The sequence below is a fragment of the Melospiza georgiana genome, chromosome 5 (genome assembly GCF_028018845.1).
Source record: "Melospiza georgiana isolate bMelGeo1 chromosome 5, bMelGeo1.pri, whole genome shotgun sequence".
Taxonomy (NCBI): Eukaryota; Metazoa; Chordata; class Aves; order Passeriformes; family Passerellidae; genus Melospiza; species Melospiza georgiana.
Genome location: NC_080434.1, coordinates 48,303,041 through 48,330,235, shown reverse-complemented (window position 1 = coordinate 48,330,235; position 27,195 = coordinate 48,303,041). Strand labels below are relative to the sequence as shown.

Below are 27,195 nucleotides of genomic sequence, written 5' to 3'. Positions count from 1 at the left end.
AAACTACACATGAAGCACAGCACACTTGTATACTTTCCTCAAAAGAAGGTATTTAATCTGAAATTCACTACTGTTTAGCTCTTAAAAAGAAAACAGAAGTCTATGAAAGGTATGCAGCATAACATGTTTCAGGTCTCAGAGTTTCAGCTGCATGCTGACAAGGGGCTGCTCAACTGGATTAAGTTGTCAGTCTTACTCAACTGCCACCTATGTTGTTCAGAATGCCACAACTTGAAAAAGTTGGTACAAGTTCATTAAAGCTGCCACCTAAGATATTTTTTCAAGTTCTATATAGACTGAAAATGTCTTTTCTATTCAATTCTGCCTTAAAATCCCCAGATAACCAGGTGAGTCCAAATTCCCCTTGTAAATGAATATAAACATCGACACAATTTTTTCCTTATAAATGAATACAAAATTCTGACCTTATCATAAGAGACATATTGCAAGAATACCACTTCCTGCAGGGAGATCAAGCAGAAAAAGTCTCCCTAAAATTATTTCATTCACAGTGTATTACCCACAATACAAAAAGAAAATACAGAGAAAGGGGTTTATGCATTTTCAGAACAATAATAAAGATATCACAAAGACAACTTGTGATTACAAGAGATCATGAGTCATTACAAGCTCAAGCCATCATTTATTCATAATAGCATTATTTTCTATAGAATTCCTTTTTTTGCCCTTGAAATCTTGCCACAAAGCTACTTTGCAGTTCTTTGCATTTGGGAGCAATTCAGATACTTCCATGAGACTGAGAATGGTTCCAACTATCCACCTGCCAAACTGGAGTTTGCAGATGGGGCAACCAGATCCCTCCCTTTGTACCAATCTTAAACACCCTCTGAAAGGCTCAGACTAGGAACCAAAGTGCTGTTAACCACGGTAGGGAGATTTTATTATGTGTGTGGACTCAGGGTGGAGTCAACATGTCAAGTTCAAGTACCTAGTGCACCACTTAACATTAAGTGCACAAGGTGTGACATTTTCCACAACATGTGGCATATGTCAGTTAATCATGAATTTAAAAAACAATTAGGTGTTGAAGCTATATTTTTTGCAAAATAAGAAAACAATAGCCTTGCAAGTAATAGGACACATAAAACACAAGCAATAAAAATCACCCTCCAGACACATAATCATATTTCAAGATTAAACCTGATGAACTAATAAAGCTTATACAAAACAGATGTACCAAAAAGCTTTTGACTGATTTTTCCTTCAGGCTGGCTTTTGACTCTTAAGAAAAGAACATCAAGAAGTTTTCTACAGAAGATAGCTGGGGATACACACACATGTATTTATATATGTACATGGATGGCTAGAGGTTAACTAGGATTTCCATGCTTCACTACATTCTATGCAAACAGTATTTTACAAAAAATAAAAGCAAGATACAAGGTTTATGTTTTTGCCTTGTTATATCATTTCACATATACTCCTTACTCACATTTGCTCTTACCATCTTCTTAAACAGTACAATGTACAATTGTGGGTTCTATACAACCTAAGCAAGTTTTACAGATTGTCTGTCAGTGTAAAACATATCAGAAGTCTTACAATTGTTATACCTAAATTCATGTTTAAACAAATCCAAAACAGGCAACGATAAGCCTTATTCAATAAATTTTAACAGAATAAGAATAATAAGAATTTTTAATTCTTATTCTGGAACCTCTAAACAAAAAGAGTTTTAAAAATAGAAGACCTGCTTTTAAAAATGTTATATGCATTACAGCAAGTTCTTTGATGTGTTTTCACATATATTCCACTTTGGTTACACTCAATGGATGACTGATTTTGCACTGAAGTGCCTGCTGAAGTCATTCAGGCTTCCCCTTCCACAGTTCTTGATGTTTGTGTCACTAGCTGGCAAGATAACATTTGAGCTCTGCACCTCTCACAAACAGGAGTCCACATTAGCAGAAGGGATTGCAAACAGATCATGAAACATGCAGAAGTATAATACTGGGAGACCCAGTGAGTGAATGATCACTGGGTCTTCTCAGAGCACTTCTCAGTGCACTGTCTCCTTGGATTAGACCTTTCAGAACATAAACAGCCAAGCTGTTTGGCAGGGGTGCATAGAAAGCTCTGTACATGGGAATTCCACTGAAGCAGGTGAACCTGCTGATGGAGGAATGTCCCAAGAATGAGAAATACTGAAAAAACAAAACAGTCAACAAAAGAAAGATCCATGTGAGAAAAAACTACTTGGAAGCGACTTGAATTCACATGTGCAGAGAATTCCTAGAATTAGCAATAATAATAGTAAAAGACAATTATAAATCAGACAAGATACTGGGAAGTACAATTTTGGAAGGCTGCCTAGAGGGCCTATAGTTTACCACAAACAACACATCATTTGACAGGTCCGAGCATCATTTGACATTCCCAGCAAGCATGCATTGCAAACCTACAGCTTTGCTACACAAAATGTTTGTAGAACTACCCCACTGTGCCTAGCCCTACCAGCTGTGGGACAGGGGGCACAGGTTTATTCTATACTTACGTTGTAAGGCGGCAGAGGGTGCTGGAGGGCGGGGGAAGCGCGGTGCCCCGGTCCCGGCGGGATCTCTCCGGGAGCCCCGCGCCCCCGCTCCCGGCGGGCTTTGCCGCAGCGCCCCCGCGCGGCCGAGGCCGGACCCCGCTCCGCCTGGCCCGACTGCCGGCCCGGCCCTCGGCCCTCACAGCGGGCTGCGTTCAACTTGCCAGGGCCGCGCAGAGCGCCCTGGCACAGGAAACAGCCCCGATTTCACGGGCCCCCGCAGAGTGCAACAAGTTCAGGGGAGCTTCCTTAGCACGGTGGGAACGCGTGTTCCAAAATACAGCCGTGTTAAGGAAACTCCCTGTCCGCCCATCCGGGAGCCACTCTGCCAGCCACCCTGGCACCACCTGAGCTGGGATTAAGGCCCCTTCACAGCTGCACGCCCCACACTCACAGTCAGGCGAGGTTTCTCTGTAGGCTCTATCCCAGGGCTCCCACAGCAGAGTTTCAGACGTCCAGATCCTTAAAATAATTTAAGGTAATGCAATAATTAAATCACAAAATAACAGCTGGAGCTGGTGCCCCAGAGGAGGAACCCCGAGCAAAGGAACCCCTGGGCGTTTGTACCCTCACAGTGCAGGCGCAGGGATGCCTGGGGTCTCCTAGCTGAGTCCTCAGCCTCCTGTCTCTGAGGGTCTGGTGCCCTGGCTGGTACCACATCCCCTTCGCTGTGCACAGGGTCACCAACTCACATTCTCTTGCCTCAGGCTCCGGGCTCTGCAGAGCTCAGCCTGGAGCTGTACACTGAGTCACGTACGAGGAATGTATTCCTCAACAGCCATGCTGGCAATATGGCCATCAGTACAACCACGGTGGCAAAGGACGTGGCTGGAGGCATTTCTGTGCCAGCATAGTGGAAGTTCACACTGTAGACTCTGGTGATTTAAAGGTCTTTTCCAACTTAAATGATTCTATGATCTCCCCTTTAGGTAAACACTGCTATGGGGTGGGCACATTTATTGGCACACAGACCCTGTGCCTTCTCCCAGCTTTTCAGCCACAGGACAACGTTAACCAGACAGAACAACATGTTTGGCATACAGAGTAGACGAGGTTGGCTGATGAGGCGATTAAGCAAAGGGCTTCTTGCAAAATCAGTCTCATGGAAGGATGAGATGGTAAGGTTGTTACATCCAATGCCATCACATCACATCAAAACTAGTTTAATTCTAGTTACAATGTCTTTTATATATTTCTTATCCAATCAACTACTTCCACAAAGCTCACTAGCCTCTTCACAAACCAATCACTAATTGTTTAACAAGATTCTGTCACAATGCATCTCTTTTTATCCAATCATGTAACTCTACAGAAACTTACTGCTGTATCTTCTACTTTTTACCAACTCTGTAACAAGTTCCATTACTAGCCTTTAAAATTTTCTACTATCTTGGCTAGCATATTTATTTGCTTACGTAAAGCATATTCCTACTTGCTTAAAACATATTTCTGCTTAAACTATAAATCTTTATTCTTACTTTGTGTCTGTTTCACTTTTCTGTTCTAAACCTTCAAGCCTTCTCCAAGGTCTTAGGTCAAACATTGTATCAATCTCCATCTCTGAGCTTGTACGCTCAAGGCTTTAGGAGCTCTCTGTGCTTGTATTTCCCACAATGACACAGCCAAAAAAAAAAACCAAAAACAAAAACCCAAGAAAAAACCACCAACATTCCCCAGCAAAAAAACCCAACACCCCACCAAAACACGAACCTACAAAGCAAAACTATCCTTCCTGCTGGGACACTGGTACTGGAGGCATCACCAAAGGAGTTTTAACAGTAAAGACCCAGCAGCATAAGAAAGGGTGCAAGTTCTGCCTTTTGAAAGAGTGAGCGGGCCAAGTGATGCAAAGTGATCTCTATCTGTTTGCACCTCTTCAGGAAACATTAATATTCCTTGAGATTAAGGGTATTAACTATGCATCCCATACTGAATGAAGCATATAAAACGTATTAAACATAGCATTAGTATGCACCAAATAAACATTACTGTTTTCACCAACTTCCTCATTTCAACCTGACATCACTGTTTGCTTCCACTGTCATGTGAAAGCAAATCTGCTAAAAAAAATAAATATTTAGGAGAAAAACCCAAGTACAGGAAGTGTCTTCTTGATGCTTAGAAGAAAAGACAAATTTGTAAGACTATTTGTAATAGTTTGTCATATCAATGGAAAAAACCTACTCTTAAAAAAAAAGTTATGATGCAAGATACACAACTGAAAGCAGAATAAGACAGCAGAGCTAGAAATCCAGCCTACAGGTATAAATTAACAGACCTACATTAAAATCACAAGAGGTGGTGGGCACTGGACATCCACGTTTTATACCAGCTATAGTAGGCAAATAGTAGGACACTCATAATTTTACACAAAAGCCTGCATGGGGTAGGGAAGACAAACCCTGTTTCTTCCTTTGTATATGCTGCATTTTTTTTTTAATGGCAAGCCTTTTTGCTTTAGAACTACAACTGTCACAGTTTTGAACAAAGAACATGGCCTAGAAAAACACACACACAGAGGGAGAAACCAGTGTATTGGTCATGTTGTTGTGTTGTCTCATCTTTTGGCAGTTTGCACTAACCACTTGTAAGGATCTAATATATTTAAAGGAATCAACTTGCCACGTCTAATTCAAACTTTAAAATTATATTTAAGAGGCCATCCTTCATATAAGTTACACTTAACTTTACAGTTAATTCCTAAGCTACTTGGAATTAATGGTTTCTTTGGTTCTGTTCAACTAATGTTATTTCACAGGAAAAAACCCAACCAGGGACAAATCAATGTGCAATTCTGCAATACACTCTCTCTATATCAGTGCAAACTTGTTTTAGCTATTATTTTGCATACAAAATACTTATAAATTAAGCCATTTAATCCTTCTATAGTTTTAGTTTACTGCTTTAATGGAAAAATGTAAATAGTTTCAGTTATCACTTTTCTTAGACACACCTAGCTATTTTCTGAGAAATGAAAGAAACAAGCAACAGTCAGTTTCTTGTAAAGTTTCACTTTTCTTTCAGTCACTTAGGCTGTATTTATTTGCTTTAAATGGGGCTGGAGATCCTTTTGGAGCAAGTTGTGGGGCTTTTTCTTTGGAAGGTTGCAAATTTCCAGGAATGATTTGAGGGGGAGGTTTCAGAGTTTAGCTTTGATTGTCTAGCATGAGAATGAAAACAAAATACAAACATCTGTCAAAATATATCCATCAGCAGTTGAACATAAAACTGTTCTGTTCACTGACTGAGTACTGTATTAGTCTGTTGAACAGAAAAGTCCCCAAATTCTTACCATTTATGTATTAAATAATTGTTCTTATCTTGAGGTCACATGCAAGAATACAATGCTTTCCTGAACTCCTAATGAGTTCCTGAGAAGAGCAAGGTATTGTCTACCCCACAGCTCCTACAATCCTCAGTCAGGCTTCCTGTTGCTAACCTCTTGCTTGTTCCAAGTACTGATCTATTGCACAAGATCTTCCAAACTATGCAGCATAACCTGAACCATACCCATTTCCACGCAAGTAGAAACAGCAAGAGAAGACATCGTTACACAATCCCATAACAATAGAAGTGGCCAGATCTTTTTTCTTATAAAATAATCAAAGTGAATGATGACAATCTTGATGTTGATATCTCTATACAAAGGACATTAAAATAGAAACATTTTAAAACCAAAGGTTCACTGCCAGAACAACAATGGTAATATTGCTGTAAAATTGGATTTCTGAGGAATTGAGACCTGAAAACTTTTACCAAAAGTTTTTTAGAGTGCTCTACAGAAAAACAAGAGTTGCCAATTGTTAATACATAGAGCAGCCAGAAGAGACAGTAAGTAATAACCAGAGACCAAGCACATGTGTATTTCCAGAATTACTCAAGAACAGTGAGTCAACATGTATTTCTTAAACAAATATTTGGGCTATTTAGTTGATTTTCACAGCATTGTCACAGTCTCTGTAAAGAGTTTCTCTAGCACTACTAAAAGTACACATCTGTAGAAGAATTTCCTCATGTTTGAATGGCCAACTTTTAAAATCATGTTGAAAGCATAAAAGTCAAACAGCATGGGAATCTATATTCCACTGTTCAAAATAACCATCATTCCAATCCCAAAACTGCATACAGAACACTTATCTTGCTTCCCTTACCAAGCCTAACCAAACTGCAGTTCATTGCTTAAAATTTCATACAAGGCACACATTGACCTGGGGGAACTACCACTATCCTTTTTTTCACTGTGATTTTTCTCAACAGCTTCTATTATTTGAAAAAACACAACAAACATGCTTAGTGAGTTATAGGATAAGCTCTGTTTACAATAGCAATGAAAAAGCTCTCAATGCCTACATTAAATACAGGTTCTGTCTTGGTTTACACCCATCCCATCTATTTTAGCTCTTCTCTTGCAAAATTAACTGGGTTTTTGAAACATGGCCACAGAAAGTTCAATCTACACGGCAAAATAGAAAGTAGAAACTCATATTCAACCTACTTGGAAGAAAACCCAACCTACCTGGGTGGCTGCATTCACCTGTCCATTCATGTGGACTGACATGCTCAAGTCTCCACTAATTTAGGCTCTGTTATACAGACCATAACACTAAAAGTCTGAAACTCTATATACATTGTATGAATATAACATATGTATCAGTACAAGTATTTAATAGGCTTCCTTTTGGTGTTGTCTCAGCAAATGGGCTGGACTGTGGATGGAAACATCTGGATTCCTGTCTTAAGGAGGAGGAAAAAAATCAGTAGCAAGAACCAAAACACCAGATACTGCAGAGAATGCTCCCAGTAGAATTCCACATGGGCCTATGGGCACCACAGTATTGTAGCTTTAAATACATAAACATTTACAAAACATCATTCATGTTTAAGGTAAAACAAGAAAAGAGACAGAGAATTTGCACTTTTGCAATTTCTATAAAGGAAAGAATGGATATCATTTAGGTTTGGTGAGGTTTTGATTTCAGGGCTTTGAGCACAGGAGAGGAAATTCTAACTTTAAGTGTTAGATGTTAGATGAAATCTAATTTCCTGTTTGGAAAAATACAACATACTTGGATGAAACAGGGGTCCAACTAAGTTACTAAAATAAAGTTCAAAAATGTTTCTCGGAAGAAGGGGAGAAAAAAACCTTAAGTTTGAAACCAAACAATTTTTGATTATTAGTAAATAACTAAACACAGTCACTAAATGCACTGCTAGAATAACTAATTCTCAGTATATCAAAGTTACTAAGTAAACAAACACACAAGGATGAAGGAACTAAACAAAAAAATTGTTGAGCCATCCAAGAGAAAACTTATGCACAACCATGCAGGTTTGTTTGCTAAATATAACCAAATTATCACAGTAAAGCTTATAAAATTGAAGAGCAGTAAACAAGATCACCAAAAATTAAAATAAAAAACCCAGAAGCAATACACAGCACACTGACTTTGCAACTTCAGAAGGACAGTTAACAGACTTGGCTTAAAAGACAGCAATCAAGGCAAAGTTACTGTTCCTACACACCAGCTCTGCTGCTCAGGCATTCTGACAGTCACCTGGGGGCCACAGCAAAGCTCAAAAGGCACTTCCATGTATCAGTAGTTCTACCCAAGTGCCACACCTTAAGGTGGATCTATGGAACAGACATACTAAGAGTGGTGGCACACTTTTTACTCACATATATCATCTGATTTAAAGGATTATTCTAATTTCTAATGCCAGAAGAAACACACACAAGATTACATGTATTGTAAAAGATTTATGGAAGTATCCTTATTATGGAGGAGAATTGCTGTATTACCTATCTGAAGGAGAGGTTTAAGCCTGTTCCTGTTAGAAGCAGGAAGGAAAAAAATCCCTTGCCTTTGAAGGGAAAGAGAGGAAACTAAAACTTACAGACCTGGCTGAACATGATCACCAAGAAAGGGAAGAATTCCTTTATTTAAAGAAGTGATGCTCCAGTCATCTGATGAGAACAGAAAGACTAAAGAACACCTGAGTGCTTTCTTCACTTGTGACTTTTAATAACAAAAAACTAGTAATTGTAGTAGTGAAACACAGGAGGATTCTTTGCTAAAAATTTTCACAAACTGGAATCACTTCCTCTTAAAGGAAATGTTAAAGAGGTGTGACAATTGTCATTTTGTCCATGCTAGGATTACCTTCCATCACTCTTACAGAAGAGCCAACTAAATGTGGTTACAATTAAGAATAGGAGTTAAGTACACCTGAATGGGAGGAGCCTTTCCTCACACAACCCTGTTATTCCTCCTTTAACTCTGCTGTATGTCTTAGACTGAATCCTTATATTCTTTACAGAGTGCCTCAAATCGAAGAACAGTTCTGCATCAGAAGTGAGGCTTGCTGCACTTCATTATGCATTTCTGAGCCAGAGCATTACTGAGGAGGAACTAACCACAGTAGAAACAAGAACTTAATGACCAGTGGTGCACTGTACATGGAAATTGCCCTGGGCCAAGTGAGGCAAGATGTATAAAGCCCTGATGAGCAGGGGCACAAGGGAGGGCAACTCAGAGTTTCCACAGGAAAGCTCTGGAGCTACCTAGGAGGTATCAGAAGTAGATACATCACTTGTGCTGTACCCAAACCTCTGAAAAAAAAATAATTTTTCTTATCTTGGACATACTTGTTTTGTTTAAATACATACAGTGTTTCCATTAGCTGCTAATCAAGGAATAAGCATTTTCCAGTTCCTTAAAGATTTCTGGTTTCCATTCCATTATATATCATAGATTCAAACTGCAATATGGAGTCTTTACTGTAACTTGTACAGTTACCCCACACCTTAAGGTAGAAGTTACTGTTACTTTTAAATTAAGCACCTCTCCAAGTGAATTGCTTTCAAGCAAACAGTTGCTGGCTGCAAATGGAGAACAGCAGCATCTCCACAACCAATATGTAACAGCTGCCTGACCAAAAAAAGCATTAAAAATGAGGGTTGAAGATATATATGGATACAAATAGCTGTATACATGTGTGTATATATACATATTAAAAAGGGCTGTAATAGTGCAATTTTAAGCAAGAGCAAAATTACTTAGCATACAGAGTTCTTCTCCACAATATTTCTGCTGATGCATAATGAAACTGACAAAAGGTCTAGCCCCTTTGAAGGCCAAATGTATTTCATTTTAGGTGTTAAAAGACACCTAAAGGTAGTGCCTTGTATATTATGCTCAATACAAAAGCAGATTATATTTTTTAAAATGTGGTCAAAAGAAAAAAAAAAAAGCAATCACACTTAAGTTTATTGTTCATTATCAAGATAAATCGCTGTTCTTTATGCCAGAAAATAAGTTTAAAAAAAATTTACAAAATGTTGAAAACAAAAATTTATGAATGTTGAACGCTGCCTAAAAAGGAAACTCAAAAACAAAGCACAAAGTCCACAGAATCCTAGGGAAAGTACGTCCTAAGTAAGGTTGAAGGTTTTTTTTCCCCTCTAGTCTGATAGACACTTTGCCATTTCACAGATTAAGCAGCTCTTCTGTGTCCCTATTAGGCTTCCATCTTCTGGGGTTTGTTTGGTAGATGTGCCTCAGATGTTCCACATTATTTGAACAAGGCGAGGCACCAAGTGTGAGGTATTCTGCAAGTCATTTGTCACTTCAATTAGGTATGGTCTTCAGCTCTTCAGCAGAAACACACCTCTCTAGTCAGGCATCAGAGTGAGAACAAATGTCCAAATGAAGCAGGAAGCAAGGGGGAAAGCCCACAGAAAGCCTTATTAAAAGTCACTGAGGCCCACTGAGCTATATCTTAATAGAAACTTTGTGATGAAAAAAAGAACTTAAATTTCCTATTTATTTTTTCAATATCTATTTTAGAATTTATATTGACCAAACTAAAGAAACTGCTCAGCAGACTATGAAGTGACTAATAAGTACTCCTTTAATCCTAAATAATTATTTGAGGAGAAGAAAAAATAAAAAGAAGGACAAGAAATATTTGTTTTTAAATAAAATGCATTAAAAAACCACTACACTTTCTCCTCATGATGATCCTCTATTAATTATGCTGGAAAATAAATTAACCAAACTTATTTGCTACACCTGCAAAAATGCTTGTTAAGTATTAACAAGCACATTTCTTATTTTGAATATGTTCAGGAATTGCTTTTACAGAAATAGGTTTCTCAGCATCATTGGCGCTCCAGACAATTCTGCAGAGAAGCCATGAGAGCTTTTCAAGACCTGACTGGACAAAGCCCTGAGCAACAAGGTGGATCAGGAAACTGATTGCAGGTAAATCAGCAACACCAAAGAAGAATGGCAACTGGCACATATTTCCATCTGTATTATTTCTCCCTATCACCCATATTTTTAAAGGAATGCACTTGCATAAAACTTTCTGTGCATTCTCCAACAGGAAAATAGACCCTGAAAGACCACTTCCCTAAAGTGAAAAACAAAAAGAACACCTAACACCCCAAACATTTATTGCCTGTAGAAAACACAATAGGCTTTTATTACAGAAGACAATAGATAGAAAAGTTGTGGACCCAGTACTAAGAGTATTTGTTTCAAACCTGATTTGTTAAAAACCTGATTTCTTTTTAAACATCTCCAGTATATCATGTACCATGTTTTCTTCTGTTACATTTTTCATTTCCAGTGATGTAATGTGCTGACCTCCTTAACTGTCCTTTGTTAGAATTTTATACCATAATTATTTTTGTACTGAAGTATTCTTTCTCTCAATGTATAATAGATTTGTTGCTGCAGAAGTTTACCTTATACACCATATCTTGCTATTGCTCAAGGATGGCAAGTACATCTTTGAACATTAGAGCAGGTACTCCAAATCAATCTTTTAAATGAAGCAGAACAATGGAGGCAGAGGGTTTGAGAACATTACTATAATTTTATACTGTAAGTTTTTCTTCTGTCCAAGCTTTTCTTCTGCACAGAATATATAGAACAATAAAAAATAAGGGAAAGTGAGAGCTATGAGTAAATATTATATAACATATATATTCTAATTATTAATGGCAGTTAGTAATAAAACAAAATATTTTATTACATTCTACAAAATAGTATAGAATATATAAATAATAAAATTTGCTTGAATACAAAAGCCCACATAGTAAATGGCATATCAACAACAGCACTTCAATATTTTCGTCCTGTCACACCAATGTACCCTCTGCTCTCAAAGGCCCAAAGAAAGCACAGTCTATCAGTTTGACCACTTGACTATAGAAAAGCAGTGTGTTATATTTTTAAGGACAGTTTAGATGTTGGCTGGATCTATCCATACTCATTTCAGCTCAGAAGTGCTTTAGGGACAATAGTTGCCCTGTACTTGGCATCAATGCCTATCTATTTCCTACTGGAAAATCCTAAGGTAAATTTCCTAATTTCCTAAGGTAAAATCCTTCCATGCAGAGCAGCAAAGAAACGAGCATCTGTACGTGGCACTGACTGAGGAATGAGAACTCTGACTGAGGAACCAGAGGTCCCTTCCAGCCCAAGGCGCCCCACGGCTCCATGACGGCCCCTGCCAGCGGGCTGCAGTACCGGCCGCAGCCACACGGGGGCAGCGCGCAGGCGCCCGCCCGCCCGCACACCCACCCACAGGCGGGAGGGCCCCGCTCCCACGGAGCACCGACCCGCGAGAAAGAAAACTTGAGAGACCTGTTGAACATACAGAAATTACACAAAGAAATACCAATTCAAGACAATTCGAGAATTACTAAATGCACAGAAACCACACCTGGCTTCGGAAGTCCCCACACAGATGACAGGGAGGCTATTTGCCTTGTTCCTGACCTCTTCCTCAGGCATTCACTTTTGGCCACGGTCAGTCACTACACCGTATTAAAACAAATGTTCTTGTTGGACTGAACACAGTACAGACAGACTTCTAGTCAGACAACTGATAGCTGAAGTAGCAGCCCAAGGTGTGTTCACAGTACAACACAGACAAGCAAAACAGAAAGAGATAGATGAAAATCTATTTATGACACTACCGTGAGAAAGACCTTACCACTTAGAAGCCATTGTTAACCACTGATGAGAGCTACCACACTTAGGTTGGATCCATCAAGACATTTTCCCCACGAGTCCAACGTTGTGCTTCGAGATGTAAGAGTAGACTAAGATGTAAACAGCTTTGAGTCGGCTGGTATGTAGCCAAAAACTGGAGAAAGATCTCCAAACACAGTACAGATAAATGAAATACAGAACTCTGAAAAAGAAATGAGAAAAAAAAAAAAAAAATCAAACCTTAGACATTTAACAGAGATGTCAACAATTTCCCAATGCTTTAGAACTCTAAATTTATCATTTAAAAGTCAAAAACTAGAAAAATCTATTTGTTACATTTGTCTTCAAAACTGCACTTCTGCTCAGAAGCTAATTATTTTTAATGATTTTTTCCCCATGAAAGAGAAAAATTAAAACTGACACCAAAATAACATCTGGTTTCCCACGCTCAGCATATTCTACATGCATTCATTCCTTATGAAAGGTTTTAATTGCACTTTAGTTACAATCATATTTTTATTAACCATATCTAACCATTCTAAAACGCAAGTAATTCTGAATCAATTTTTTCATATTAGTTCTTTTATTAATTTATTTTCTGATTTTTGGGTTGTTTTTTTTTTTTCATCTGCTCAGTTAGCAGGAGGATGTGGTCAGAAAAAGAAACAAAATACTTCAGAGCTGGGTCTTCCTAACAAAGCCTTGAGAACTTCTGCAGATTCCTTCACAATACAAGTTTGTATGCAGCTGACATACTTGCCACAACTTGCCTAGGCAGCAGTTTCTTTTTGTTCTTCTACAGTGCCAAACTACAGTAAAAGAAAGCACTTTAGTATTTTTAAATTTACCCCGAAGGCAGATCAAGCACTTTCAACCACTTTTAACAACTCAAGTCTCATCATGCAGCAGCAGTCCACCACTCCGGAACATCTAGTTTATAGGGGGAAGGTTTTTTTTCCTCTTTTTAAAATTTGTGGCTTGAAAAATTCCAGGAATTTTAAAATTCCACAGCTTGAAAATTTTCCAGAAAAAAACTGTAAAAACCCCTGTACATCCAACATGATTTTCAGTGCTCTGATGCAGCACAAATGTAGTAGTTTCCTTTAAGTATGCGTGAACTATTCAATCATCATCGATTCTTTTATGTACAATTTGTTCCACTTCTTAATTAGTGTTTCCAAAAATACAAAAGAGAGACCCATATAAGTGCAATCTAAAAGTAAAAAGCCACATCCTGAAGATTTTAACATGTAAGAGAGCTTAAAAGTGGGACTGTGAGACAAGCAAGAAAATTAGATAAACTTTTGCAAATAGGAGGCAACCTGAGGTTCATACATAAATTGGGAATGCATTACATAATCCCTTGGAAAAGGAAGTCAAGTGTTTCAAAGACTTGACCAGGTACAAAGGGAAGCATTTAAAGACAGACAAAATTCTGACTGTGAATTTTACCTGTTAAATTTTGCAACACTTTAATAAAAATGTCAACTGTTTTCCATAGTTTGCGCATTTGACAGTGCAATGCATCAAATACACATCACTTTTACTTCTTCAGACACTTAAGAGAAATTCTGCTGTGCAGAAAACAATCACCTTGCATCCTACCTACATCAATAAACTGAACAATTTCCTTTTTTTCTCCTCTTTTTGCTCCTCTTTTTTTTATTAAAGGTAAGCAATAATTTTTTTCAGTTCATGCCAAACCTTCCGTTTGCCCCAGTTTGAAAGAGAGTGGGTCAGCTGTCCTTTAACTCCTCCCCTAATACAATCACTGGGAACAGCACCTGAACACAATCAAACCCATGCATTATTACCCTCCACAAAACTGACAGAATATCCAGACAGAAACCACCCTGGCACATTTTAGCTCACTACCTCAAGCAAAACATACATTCACAGGTACATAATCCTTTCCCATTAGAGGCTTCCCTGCTTGCTGCCTTCAGAGCAAACACACAGAAATACATACAAATCTTCCCTCTTTACCACACCACATTCAATCTCCCCCTCCCACCACACCACCACCCAAGAGCCCAGCTGCTTAAGGAAGGAAATAAAGTTAAGCTGAAAACTGACTCGACTGTCCAAGCTTTAGGAAGGCACTGTCAGCTCAGCTAGCTGACTGTTTGGGAAGAGGCCAGAGGCTGGGAAGCCCACAAAACCCCATGCGATGTACTCCAGTTTATTTGTACGCACTGGGCAACAATGAATTTCATATTGTAGCTGCTGCCCAGAACTTCAAGAACAACTACAGCTGGATTTGAATACAACCTGAGGTATTCTACAGAATCAATCTGATCGGATTAAGTCAGACTACAGAAAAAAGTATCAGTAAAGGTAGCAAAAAGGTCAAAAGTCTCCAACAGATGCCAGGGAAGCTTACAGTAGCTACAGCATATTGCTGGTTCATTTGGCTTCATTTCCTAATGGCAGCTGGCAAGTTAAAATATAACTATATTTATCAGATTTGAAGTCAAAGGTATCACACAGGTGTAGTTTCAGTGTTTAGGGTTCACCCCTACAGAAAATTTATGAAAAGTTAAGGAGCAGAACATGAAAAAAAGAAACATAAAGCTGAAAATACAGGAGGGTTTGCTATCATAAGGTTCAAAAAATAGTACAAAGAAAACTGATGCTACCTCCAAGTTTTCATATCTAAAAGAATTAAGAATCCTCCAACAACCTGAATTGGAAAACACAAATAAAAATTCTGCCAACCTCAAATCTGATCAAGTAACAGCACATGTAACTTGTAATTACAAAAGCTTTTTTTTTTTTTTTTTGAAAGGAAAAGTGTTCACAGAGCATTATTTTCAAGCTGTTGTATTATATTCACAGAGTAGCTGCTATAATGTTGGCTACTTGTTGTGCAAGATGGAACTCAACTTTAACTTTTGAGCAGCAATTAACATGCTCCAATTCAGCACACATTGCTAAGTGTAGGAGAGGGGTACAGCAGAACACTTCCAAAAACTTCAGGGATGGGGATTAATACCAATGTTGCTGGAAATCCAAGTATCAGCAACTTCATTTAAGAAGATACACACAACACACTAAATTAGAGCCTTCTTCACAATTACAGACCCAAAAAATTTATTAAGATGATACTTCAAAAGACAAAAAGAGATAGTAATAGTTTTAGCCTATCTGCTAGAAGTGGTGTTTCCACACTACAAACCCTAACCAGGCTTCAATACACTGTTGGCTTTTACACAGGTAGAACAAAGGCAGAAAGGAACTATATCAGTTTTTATGACATCATTTGAAAAATTACAACAAGAAGCTTGAAGTTTAGGGGAAAACATTTACACAATGACACTATGGTCACCCAAACCTGTGGCTTACCTATAACATCAGCTTTTTCTAGAGCTAAGTAACCTATTGTCACAAGCACTCCTGAGATAACACACCACCCCTGGTGAGCTCTGGTCCTCTTGTCAGCTAACACCACCCCTCACACAGGAGGTATGAAAACAAGAAAACAACATTGTTAACAATAAATGTTAACTGTAGTTAACCATGTTAACTATAAACTAGATTTATTATACAACATACTGACTTTATACAAGACTTCCCTGTTACAGACCAATTACGCATTTTTTCCACTACAGCATGGGAAAATGATACCAGAAGCCTGAAAGATTTCCAGTGGCTGACCAGTTCCCTTGTTCTCCCAACCTCTTCTTCAGCAACAGCATGCACTACTGAGACTATACTGAGCTTATGGCTTGCTATCCTCCCAAGTAAGTGATACTGGTGACTGACATCAGAAATAGCAAAAAGAAGAGCTGGAGAGCACCTGAATATGACAGAAGCCACTTTTAAGCTAATTACTTCATAAAACTGGATGTCATAAGAATAAAAAGGGAGAATGAAGTCTCCCAGGCTCCTTTTATTCAAATCTGCTCCATTTCCTTACTGATGCTCAGCACACTGTGTATCAACAGAAGATTTTTAGTAACAACTTCATTCTTTTGCTTCCTGTAAAAGTTTTAAGTATATTAACAGTGTATAACAATAATCAACACCACAAACTAAAAATGGTACATGATGAACCGAGAGCTACTAAAAGCTGTCAAGAACACAGTAGTCATGCAATATTCTCCCAATTTCACCAACCATCTCCTTACTAAAAAACAGCTTTTTTTCCACTCCACAATCCATAAACCAGCAAGGCTGGGTGGCTGCTGAACAATTAACTGAGGATCAATTAATCAGTTGAGTGAGGAACCACAAAAGTTGTAAACAGGAGAGACACAGGGTCACTAATGCAAAAACCAAGCCTTCAGGGGCTTGGGCAGGCAGAACTTCATTGAATACAAATATTGCAACTGGAAGATGCATAGATCACTGGTACAAAATTAATGTAGGTTCAGCTTTTGCATAACTGATATGGAAATGAGATAACACTCATAAGACATATCAAGATCACCTAAAAGGATTAATGGGACAAGAAGAAAAAACTGCCTATCTCAGTCATAACAAATCTTTGGAATATAGCCAACCACCTGCACCTGAGAACTACACATGTTTTACTGGTTCAACACTTTCTTCTTCCAAGAATTACAAATAGCTCTCCATTTACAAACTGATAAAGTTCAATTGAAAATGCTCCTGTTTGTAGTGAAGAAGGATTTGCAAGATAAATTTGAGGGCTTGGTACTAAATGTGTAATAATTGGACCATGATAACTGAAACTTAAAATGGGTTATTCGAATTCTCTTTTCCTTAGTTAGCATGAAAAGGGACTAAGTAAGTGAATCCCAAATCTTATCCACTGGGTCAGGGCCACAAATCCTGCCTGTTGATATGGTAAAGAGTCTAACTTTTTCGCTTTTGGAGTCTCATTTAAAAGTATTAGGAGTATGTCAAAACTCAGACTGTGTTTTTACCACAGCAGAATGGGTATTTCCATCTAGGCCTAAGACCTTTTCAGTTTCTCAGATTATTCGCTAGAAAAATTGTCTTTACTAGTGCCACAAGGCAAGGAACCCGCTGCCTTCAGAAAGCAGTGATGCAGTTACACCTTTCCAAGGTGCTAATGCCCTCTGATTGCTCCTTTACCCCTGCTGTTTTCTGATTGTTGGTTTAGAGGAGTGTTTCCTCAGCTGTAGTACAGAACCAAATATTTTGGGTCCCCCAAAAAGTGACCTTAACTATCTTCTATTACACCATTAATTTGGACCAGCAATCTGAGAGAAAGTATTTCTCTGCTGCTTTTCAAGAAACTGCAGCAGCAGAGAAATACTTTCTCTGCAAGTGTTCAATCTGCAAGTGATCTGCAGAGGACCAAGAAATTACAGTTCTTTCCTCTTGGCATGAGAGATTGTAAGCAATTCAGATGTTCAGGCTAACTTAAAGAAATGTTGCTTCTACCAGGAGAACAACTAAAACTAAGTTTGTACAGTATTTCCAAGAGAAGAAATGAGTAAGACCCCAGCTTGCCTAACCTTATGTCCCCTAGAATTTATCATCATCTGTGCCTTCTTATTTCACGTGTGCTTGGAAGGGAAAACAGCAGACCCTTATCAAGAGCAAGAGCCATCGTGCTCTCTTCAGATGCACTGCTGCCCTCAACAATAAAGCACAACAGTGTGTCTGGAGTGTTTGCACTCATCTGAACACCAGTGCTCACCACCAGCTCTATTAACAAAGTTTCAGCCACAGGAAAAGTGAGAACTTCAATGACTGTGCAGTGTAGGCCAGAAGCTTTAAACTCTGACCCCTACACCACCACTAAAGCAACAACTGAGAAATGCAAAAAAATGCTACATGGCTTTAGAAACTAAACTACTTTTTTCCCTTTTTACAAAATAAATTGCAAGCACAGCTAAACTAAAACTGAGCCTGAAACTAAATAAATTAGATCCAAAGAACAGGACCTTACATCACACCTTCAAACTGCTTTTGGCAATTTCCCATTTTTGAAAGTATCTCAAACCAAAGACAACAATCCCTTTTTATTCAATCGGCTTTTGGACATCACCATCTAGCAGGGTTCAAGCACTTGAAATTAAGCAATGATTAAAAAATTAACATCTTATGTACAATATTTCTTCCCTTAACAGACTACTAAGGCTAAAAATACATTCTCTTTTTTTTAAAGTTCCAAAACCTATAAAACACTGACCACTTCTGTTACTGAATCTATACAAAGAAAATGTGGCAATTTTTGTTAGTTATGACATAACATTAGGAGGAACCAACATGAACTTTATGCACATTCAGTACCAAGGTCTGGATGAATTAAATAAATAAATAACACTTCCCCACTGCTCCACCCACACCAAAAAACACCTCACCACTTCACTCCTTCGAACAAAGCAGGCAGCTGCCTTCCCCACTTCCTGCCCTCAAAACATCTTCAACAGAGCTTAAACTAAGGTCCTACATATAAAACACCAGTAGCTCTTCCAATATGCTGACCAGACAACAATGAAGTAGAACATCAATAATGTATAATACAGCAAGTATGACACCAGTTAGCAGATTTCTTAGCTACTCAAGCCATTGCTGAGAAACATTCCAATTGATATATCCCAATCTAGTGCAATTACCTCTGGCCTCTGGAAGTAGAATACAAATACTGCATAAAAAGCAGTAGTGCTAACTGCTTTTGAACTGCAATGATCAGAATGGGGACTTTGTTGTACCTGCAGACCATTCAACCTATTCTTTTTTCTTAAACTGTAGAGTTCATAGAGTCTATATTTACACAGGGTGAGATATGAACTTGCTTTTTCACTTAAAAAAAAAAAGGCTTAAATGAGGCCAGTCTGCATTCTCCAGCATAATAATAACAAACATTAAAGTAGCTGAATTATCCTTTTTGTTTCTAGGCACAAAATGTTAAGAAAGCCCTAGTGATTTCTCTCTCTCTACATTCTAGTCTTCCCATAATAATCACATACTAGTTTTCAAACAGCCACCTGCAAAATTCCGAATGTCTTGTGTCCCCAACATATGTCAGTACTTCAGCTTGGAATATCTGTATCACTGAGCTACAGTCACAAAGATTTCATGCCCTTAAACTACCTAAGTTTTATGTAAGAGTTTTACATACTGGATATGGTTCGATGGGAACATGCAATAAAAGCTACTTGCAAATTATGGAGACTAGGACATACTTGAAAATATTCTTAATTTAAAAAGGCAAGACAAGAGAACAACAACTCACACTATGGCATAACACAGAATGCCATACAATGCAATACCTTCTTTAGATATTCTCCCAGGAGAAACAAGGTTGGGTTTCCAACGGGATCAAATCAGTTGCACACAATTTATCTCAGCACCACAAAAATACAAGTACAATCTGTGCCTGATGGTTTGTTTACAGATTTTGAATTACAGACTATAATATCATAGCCTGCTCATGACTTACAGGAAAAGAAGTGCTCATAAACACTTTGAAATAAGGTTCATTTCTCCCCTACTACAGCAAAGGCCCAAAATTATACTGAAGTGTTAAAGGAATGTGTAGGTAAAATCTCTCTGTTTCCTGCACCAAAAGCTTGTTCTATTTCTTTTGTACTTCTGTTTATCCACACTTGCTGTTCCTACTCTTACTATCCACCACTCTCACCCTCTCTAGCTATTCACCTATCAATTCTGCAGGTAAGTGCCTGTAAATACATATAAATATACACACAAACACATGTATCAACTCCATCTGAAAAGACAGCTCTGATCCCCAATTTTATATGCAAAATCCACCACCAAAGTAATTTCAAACAGGGTGGCAGTGGTAGGCTCACAGCTGAAGAAACAGAGGGAATGGGGCAAGATCTCCATGATTTCTGTGTCAAGAAAAAGAGCACCAGGTTTGCCGTATCCTAGTGAAGATGTCAGGGAGACCTACACATACTGTTACTCTTGCAAAGAATAAGAGCACTCATTTGCAACTCCTTTCTCTTTATGGGCTGATGTGGGGTGGGACCAGTGACTACTCATCACCCTGTCCCAGAGAAGAACCAGGCCAGTCAGCAGTCACAGGGCACTAGTTCTTCAGCTTTTTGGATGACATTGGTTTTGGATGATATCTACAGAGGTAGAAAGCTTACTATTTTTGCTTATAGCAATTTTTTAACATAATCAGCATTACTGGCAGATTAGATTAGTTCAATTAAAAATCATGAAAATTCTGTCAACGTCAATACGTCCAGCTGCCACGAGCACAACCTCAGCAGTTCTTTCTGATTTAGCACAAGAGCAGAAGTGGTGTTGATAAGGACTATTCTCATGAAAGACAGATAAAAATTACTAGGAACACTTCAGCTATTTCCCATGCTAATGCCTTTAAAGATAAACAGCCTTTGTCTAGGTCTACTCTTGGTTCCAAGTCCCCTTCAGGACATGGCATTTACAAAAGAAGATGCCTCTTTATTTTGCAAAACTGGACAACACCAACAGAGAAAGTCATTCTTTGCAATATCAACTTCAAATGCAAATTCCTGAGGTCTAATTTTATCAGATCATTCTCAAGCCTGATGTTATAGATATTCCTTCACTTTTAAAAAAATTTAATCTCTTAATAGTCTCCCACACTGAATTACTAGAGCCTTATCTTCAGGATCAAGTACAACAAAACTATCTCTATTTGTAGTTTTTACGCTCTCTCCAGCTCTTATTTTATAAACATATCCAACATTATATTCAGTTACTCTAAACAATCAAACTTAACTGCATAGGGCTGGTAAAACCTACACAATTATTGTCCTTGAGACTACTACAAAAAGCCAGCAGTGAAAGTTCAATAGCAGGAAGTCTGTGAAAAGCTAAGCAAATGGGATTGCATATGGCAAGGCAGGTCTTGCCATAACCCAAGGATCTTTTTAGCACACACCATTTTATTCTGTGCTCCTCTCCCTGCTTACTGGCACACTGCTGGGGCATCTTTGAGCTCCTTGAACACTCTCTGCACAAGCATGACTAACGCCATGCCCACTGGGGCCCAAACTATAGTAGCCCCAAGGACTGTTGGCAAAAGTGATACTCACTAAAGCTGCTTTTAGCCTACAGATTCTCTTCCTCCATTAATGTATCATACTTGAGCAGTAACAGCTTTTGTTATAAGCTGCAGTTTATGAAGACAGAGAGAAACCTTGAGAGGACTATGGAAAACAAACAGGATCCCTAAGGTTTACCAGCAAGATACACCCACCAGAGTATTCAAGAACCTTTATAAAGTCCCATTGGAACTTTCCCTGGAACACTTTATAGAAGTCTGGCCAATGCATGTTAAAAAGACTAATTAATACATGAAGAAGGCAATTACAGCATTTTAGTATGATAAGGTGAACAAGAAATCTCACCTGAACAAGAGAGAGTCTGGTTTATCTGGTTTAGCAAAATTATGCTATTGCTCTCTAGAAACACTCAAGATAAGGGGAAACAAATATTAAAAAGAAAAAAATTGCTACCTAAGATGAAAAATAATGTTGGCAACTGCCACTGACAAACTCCTTTAACATACAATTGCAAATATTCCCCAAGTATCAGTTACTTGGTTTTGAAGCAGCCTTTCAATAGTTAGCTGACAAAACATACAAAGCTTGTTTTATATCATGACCATCTTATGTAACTTCGCTTAAAAAAAATCTAAGAGAGAGGAGAAAAAGGTCCAAGCCAGGAGTCTTCTTCCATTTTCTGGAATACAGGGAATAAGAAGAAAATAGGTCACCATGCTAATTCCAAAGGGACCACCTGCACCACTCAAGTGGCATGTCAATATCCCAAGCCTACTGCTAGACACTCTTGTCTGTAGCTATTTCAGGCTAGGCCAGCCCCAGCTCTTGAAAAGTAAAGTTCTCTCACACCTGTATGGACCAGCTGCCAAAGCAGCAGCTGGAATGATGGAAAAAAGGTCCTTCTGTAACAAGGTCTGTGCAAATTCCCTGCAGCTCAGCTTTGACTATTGTCACTAACCACAAAAAACAATTCATGCTGCTTCTGGTGACAAGGACAAGAATACGCACATAAAGAACAAACCAATAAATCCCCAAAGCTTACAGCAATGGCGTCAGGACACCAGGTCCTTGCACTAGATCAAATACATAGACATTTCAGAGAACCTCAAACTCAAAGAGGTTTGGTTGTTTTTAATACTTGTTCCTCTTCTACTTTTGCATGCAAACATAAATCATTAGAAAAAACTAGGGATAAATACAAAAATCCCTCAAAACTGAAGCCAAGTCCAGAGCAAACACTGTTGTTCAACTAGCTCAAGGGGATTTTTTTTTCCTTTTTGATATCTTCCAGTGATGGTATTGGACACTTGCTGTTTGAGACTGTATTCAGTCATTCTTCCTGGGAGGTGCTCATGTCAGAGGGAATTAGGATTATAATAGATTTGGGGGAGGGGAAGGAAGGAAAGGGAGGACAACAGACATCTTAGGAGACAGTGCTATATGGGAGTACACAGACACTGGGACAATTAACTGTCGAGCACTGAGGATAAGCAAGCTAAATACCAGAAAGAACTGCTCTTTTAGTAGAATATAGAAAGGCAGAAGCAGCCCTAGCTGAGTCAGTCTGGCAAGCATCTATTACTGGAGTTCATCAGGATTTAGAGCAAGACCAGACAAGAATAATACTGAATTCTGAAACCTTCTAACATTGCAACACTCCTCCAGCCTACTGTGATTCCTGGGAGGATTATTACAGATACAAGAGTTGTAAAGGCTGAAGGTTGTTTGGGTGCGAGCACACAGAAGCTGCAGAAAGCAGCAAACCACAGCCAGGCCGTGCGCTAGGCCAGCAGCCCCCTCACTGAGGAAAAGCTACATCACATTTTCTACTGGTAAGGCAGGCCAGTACCCACAGGTACAGGGTCACAAACCCTGAAATATTATCCTCCTTTTTCTCACAGTAACTCACACAGCCTACACGTGCATGTAGCTCCTTCCTCTACATTACGTGCATAATACTTGTAGTTTCTTTCAAACTAAGGCAAATTGTAGGCAAAATTGCTAAAAACTCACGGCACTCTAAGCTAGAAGGAACACATTATGCACCCATGTTCTGCATTGTGCAAGTCCACTGAAGCGAAAAGTTTGCCTTCACATGTCTTAAGGAGCTCAGACAAAAAATCTGAACTTGTCCTTTGGTCCTTTATGCAATAACGAAGTAGTCTTCACCTGGCACGACAATGAAAACAAAACCCCCTTAAATACAAGGCTAGATATAAAATAGGCAACTCCTGCCTGATGCAGAACACACTGTTTTCCAAGTTGTTTTCCTTGATGCATAGCCACTGAAGGGAATTATAATCTCCTTAAGTTCTTAGAAAAAGCAAATACAGACAGCATGATCTCAACTGTATTAGCAAAAACTTTCAGCATACCAATTCATTTTATCACCCCCAATTAGAAAGAAAAGCATTCACACTGAAATAAACATATGAGGACCACTCTTGAGCTAGGAGGACGACTCTGCAAAGCGTTAATACAGTAACAAGAAAAATGAACAGCTCTACTTTTTGCCTTAGCCTCTACAACCTAAAACTTCCCTTCTTAAACGTATTATGCTATTACATGAAAACCAGCTATCACCATGCTTTGGTTCACTTAGGCTAGTCAAACAGAAATAGAATTAGTTGAATTTTCCAACTTTACCTTAACTAACCTCACACCAGAATTAAACAACTTTTCTTTTGAAATGAAGCTCAGCAACAATGTTCTACAACATCCCAAAGCAACATACCACCACTCTGCTCCAAGGAAACCACTTCCAGAGAAGTCAGCACAGACTACCCAAATCAGTTTTGGAATATAAATAAGGAGTCACTCACAGCAGCAATTTGCCCAGGGAAGCTGGTTGCCTACGGGAAACAAACACCATCAAGCATCACTAAGGACCTCTACAAACCACAGATAAAGGAAGCTTTTGATACTGAAAATGTTGTTCTCATCTTTAAATACGTGACTTACTAGACCTGCAGCACAATTTTTACAGAGTGGTTTGTTTCCTTCCTGAGATAGTGTCACAAGATAAGAATCAGGGTGGTTTTACAGCACTTGGTGTGCGATCTTCCACAAAGATTCTGAAGTATGTAGCACATATCCTCAGCACGACAGCAGCAACACAGAAGCAAAGCGACTGAAACAGCCTACTGAGGAAATGACACGGTGAGGAAATACTTCTTAAGAAACTACAGTTAATTTCACTCTTTGCCCAACCCTCAAGCAGCAAATCACCATTCTCATAGTACTCCATATACTCCATGAAGTCTGCAGCACAGAGATACACAGGGCACAAAGGAGTAAAGAATTCATTTTCTGGTTTAGGATATTTCTTGCCTAGAGTCCACTTGAGATTTGTAATTCTGAAGGAAGTCCAGGTTACACTCTTGCTGCCTTGTCTCCAGATTGCCTTACTATTCCTCAAGATTATATTAGCAAATTGCTTTTGCAACTCCCTCAGTATAAGCGGCCACCAAAATATTTGAGGTTTGTTGTGTTTTCAGGGATTTTTTCTTTTTATGTTTTCCTTCTGATCCTTAGGATGTTTCAGCTAGAGCTACCCTGATCGTCAGGCAGTGATTTCTGGTCAAGACACAAACTGAACCGCCCACTGAGTAACAAAAATTATCACATTACCAAAATACTAGAAACACACACATAAAAGTGAAGAGGGGAAAACTAATTAAGCCCCTACAATACTTACAGCTATACAAGCACGCGGACCTGAGGCTGTAAAAACAGTGGAAGCCAAACTTGGTCCTAAAAGCACCTCGGAGCGACTCCATCAGCGAGGCGCTGCACATGGAGCGCACACACGTCTCCTAGTTTGCCGCTCGAGTCTCCCAAGTTTCCCCCGAAGGCGGGGGAGCGGGCCAGCTGCGCCGAGGGCGGCACGGGCGGCCGGGGGCGTCGCTGCTCGCCCGCGCCGCCCTCCGCACCAGGAGCCGGGACGCGCGTTTCTCCGCCGGAGCCCCCGGGCACCCCCAGGCGGGGCGGGGCCGGGAACAAAGCCCGGCTCCGTGCCACCCTCCCCGTTCCGTCCCGCCATTCCCGGCCCGCCTGGCCCGCTCCCAGCCCCGCCATCCCCTGCGGCAGCGGCTGCCGGCGGCTGCGCGGCCCCGCTGTCCCGGGGGGTGGCCGGAGCCGGCCGGACGGGTGCGGGAGCGGGGCGGGAGCAGCCCGGCGGCGGCCGCCCCTTTACGCTCCTAGCCCGGAGGCTCCGGGGGCCGCCGGCTGAGAAGCTGGGCACGCACGGGTGGGGCCGCGGCCGGGGAGGAAGGGGCGGAAGGAGACAGAGCGCGGGCCGCGGAGGGGATCGGGGCAGGCGGTCCGGAGCTCAGGTGGGGGCGGCCGGGCGCACGCAGCACCGCCGACCCCTGCTCCGCCTCCGCCCTACTCATGCCCCCGCGGCGACGGCGGGCAGGGCCGCCCGGCCGCACGCTGCCCTCCCTCCCGTTCCTCCCCTCCCCGCCCCACCGTAAACAAAGCGGCGAGGACGGGGGCCGGGCCAGCGCCAGGGGCCGCAAAGCACAACCCGCGAGCTCCGCTCCCGTCGGGGCAAGGCGCCCTCTCCTCCCTCCGATCAGCCACGACCGGATCCCGGCTGCGCCGCCGCCTCACCTCTCCCACCGGTGGAAGCTGCCGCAGCCCCGGGCGCCGCCGCCTACCTCAGCGCGGCTGCGGTCCCCCCCACACTTCAGAGCGACCCCGGTGGGACCCAGCGAGCGACGCACGCCACCGGCATCCCCCGCCGGCTTTATCCCGACGCCGCCTCTCCCCTCCGGCACCTCGACGTCCCGGCGCGGCGCTCCCGCCCCCCCCGCCGCCCCATTGGCACGCGCGGCCCCGCCCGGCCCCGGCGCTCACTGGGGCAGGCGCGCAGCACTCACAAGGCCCCGCCCCCGCGCTGCCTCCCCGTTGGCTCCCGAGCGCCCGGCCCGCCCTCGAGGCACCGCCCTCCACACTTCAGCCAATCGCAAGGTGGTGAGGGGCGAGCCGGGTCCCGATTGGCGGTGCCCCCTCTTCCCGTGGCTGTGATAGGCCGGGGTGGCGGCCGGGCCCGCCCCCGGAGCGCTCCGGGCACCACTCCCCTCGTGCCGCCCGGGCAGGCACCGGGCCCCGGCGGCTCCGAGGAGTCCCGCACGGAGCCCGGCCGGCCCGGCGGGGACGGCGGCCCCGGCATGCCTCCGAGCCGCCGGAGAGAGCAGGACCGATCGCTGCCGTTAAGAAGGCCGGTATAACCAAGGTAGCCGGGAATCAAACGGCTCTCTGGGCACCCTAGGAAACATCCGGGAAGTGTCCTGGCGGCTGAGGCGATGAAGCCCCGCAGAGGTCCCGCCGTGCCCGTGCCGTCAGGGCGCTCCTTTCGCCCGTAGGAAGCGGTCGGAAAACCCGCCCTTCCCCCCAGCGAATAAGGGCAAATATTTGTGTCGCGGCCAGCTGCACAAATGCTGAGATACCGCAGGTTTGGTTTTTTTTTTTTTTGCCAAGAATTACTCGCGTTGTTGTACCCCGCGAGCCGCCGGGCTTCCCCCGCAGAAGCAGCCTGGCTCCGGGCAGCCTGCGGGGCAGGGCACGGCGCGCTGCCGCCACCCCCGCACGGCACATAAAGCACTGGCACCGCTCTGGCCATTGATATTCGCCTTGATTTCATGGACTTCCCGGAGGAGCCAAG

General features: G+C 41.2%; 2 protein-coding genes across 6 annotated transcripts in view; one reads left to right on the top strand and one right to left on the bottom strand.

The window, feature by feature from the left end:
• The window catches only part of FRYL (FRY like transcription coactivator), a 163,509-nt gene extending 137,225 nt beyond the window's left edge, over window positions 1–26,284 (bottom strand). The window contains exons 1-2 of one of the 5 annotated variants that reach the window (XM_058025353.1): window positions 26,189–26,284; window positions 12,560–12,760 (exon numbers count right to left, since the gene is read on the bottom strand). The gene's annotated coding sequence lies outside the window, so the exon portion shown is untranslated. Of the gene's footprint in view, window positions 1–12,559; window positions 12,761–25,224; window positions 25,314–26,141 lie in introns of those variants that run through there. The other 4 variants (XM_058025352.1, XM_058025354.1, XM_058025356.1 and 1 more) reach the window with 4 other exon arrangements.
• LOC131084075 (serine/arginine repetitive matrix protein 1-like) lies at window positions 12,061–26,761 on the top strand. The gene is made up of 3 exons (XM_058025171.1): window positions 12,061–12,372; window positions 25,288–25,737; window positions 26,009–26,761. The coding sequence occupies exons 1-3, from the start codon at window positions 12,061–12,063 to the stop codon at window positions 26,759–26,761; spliced, it is 1,515 nt and encodes a 504-aa protein (XP_057881154.1).
• The last annotated feature ends 434 nt before the right edge of the window (window positions 26,762–27,195 follow it).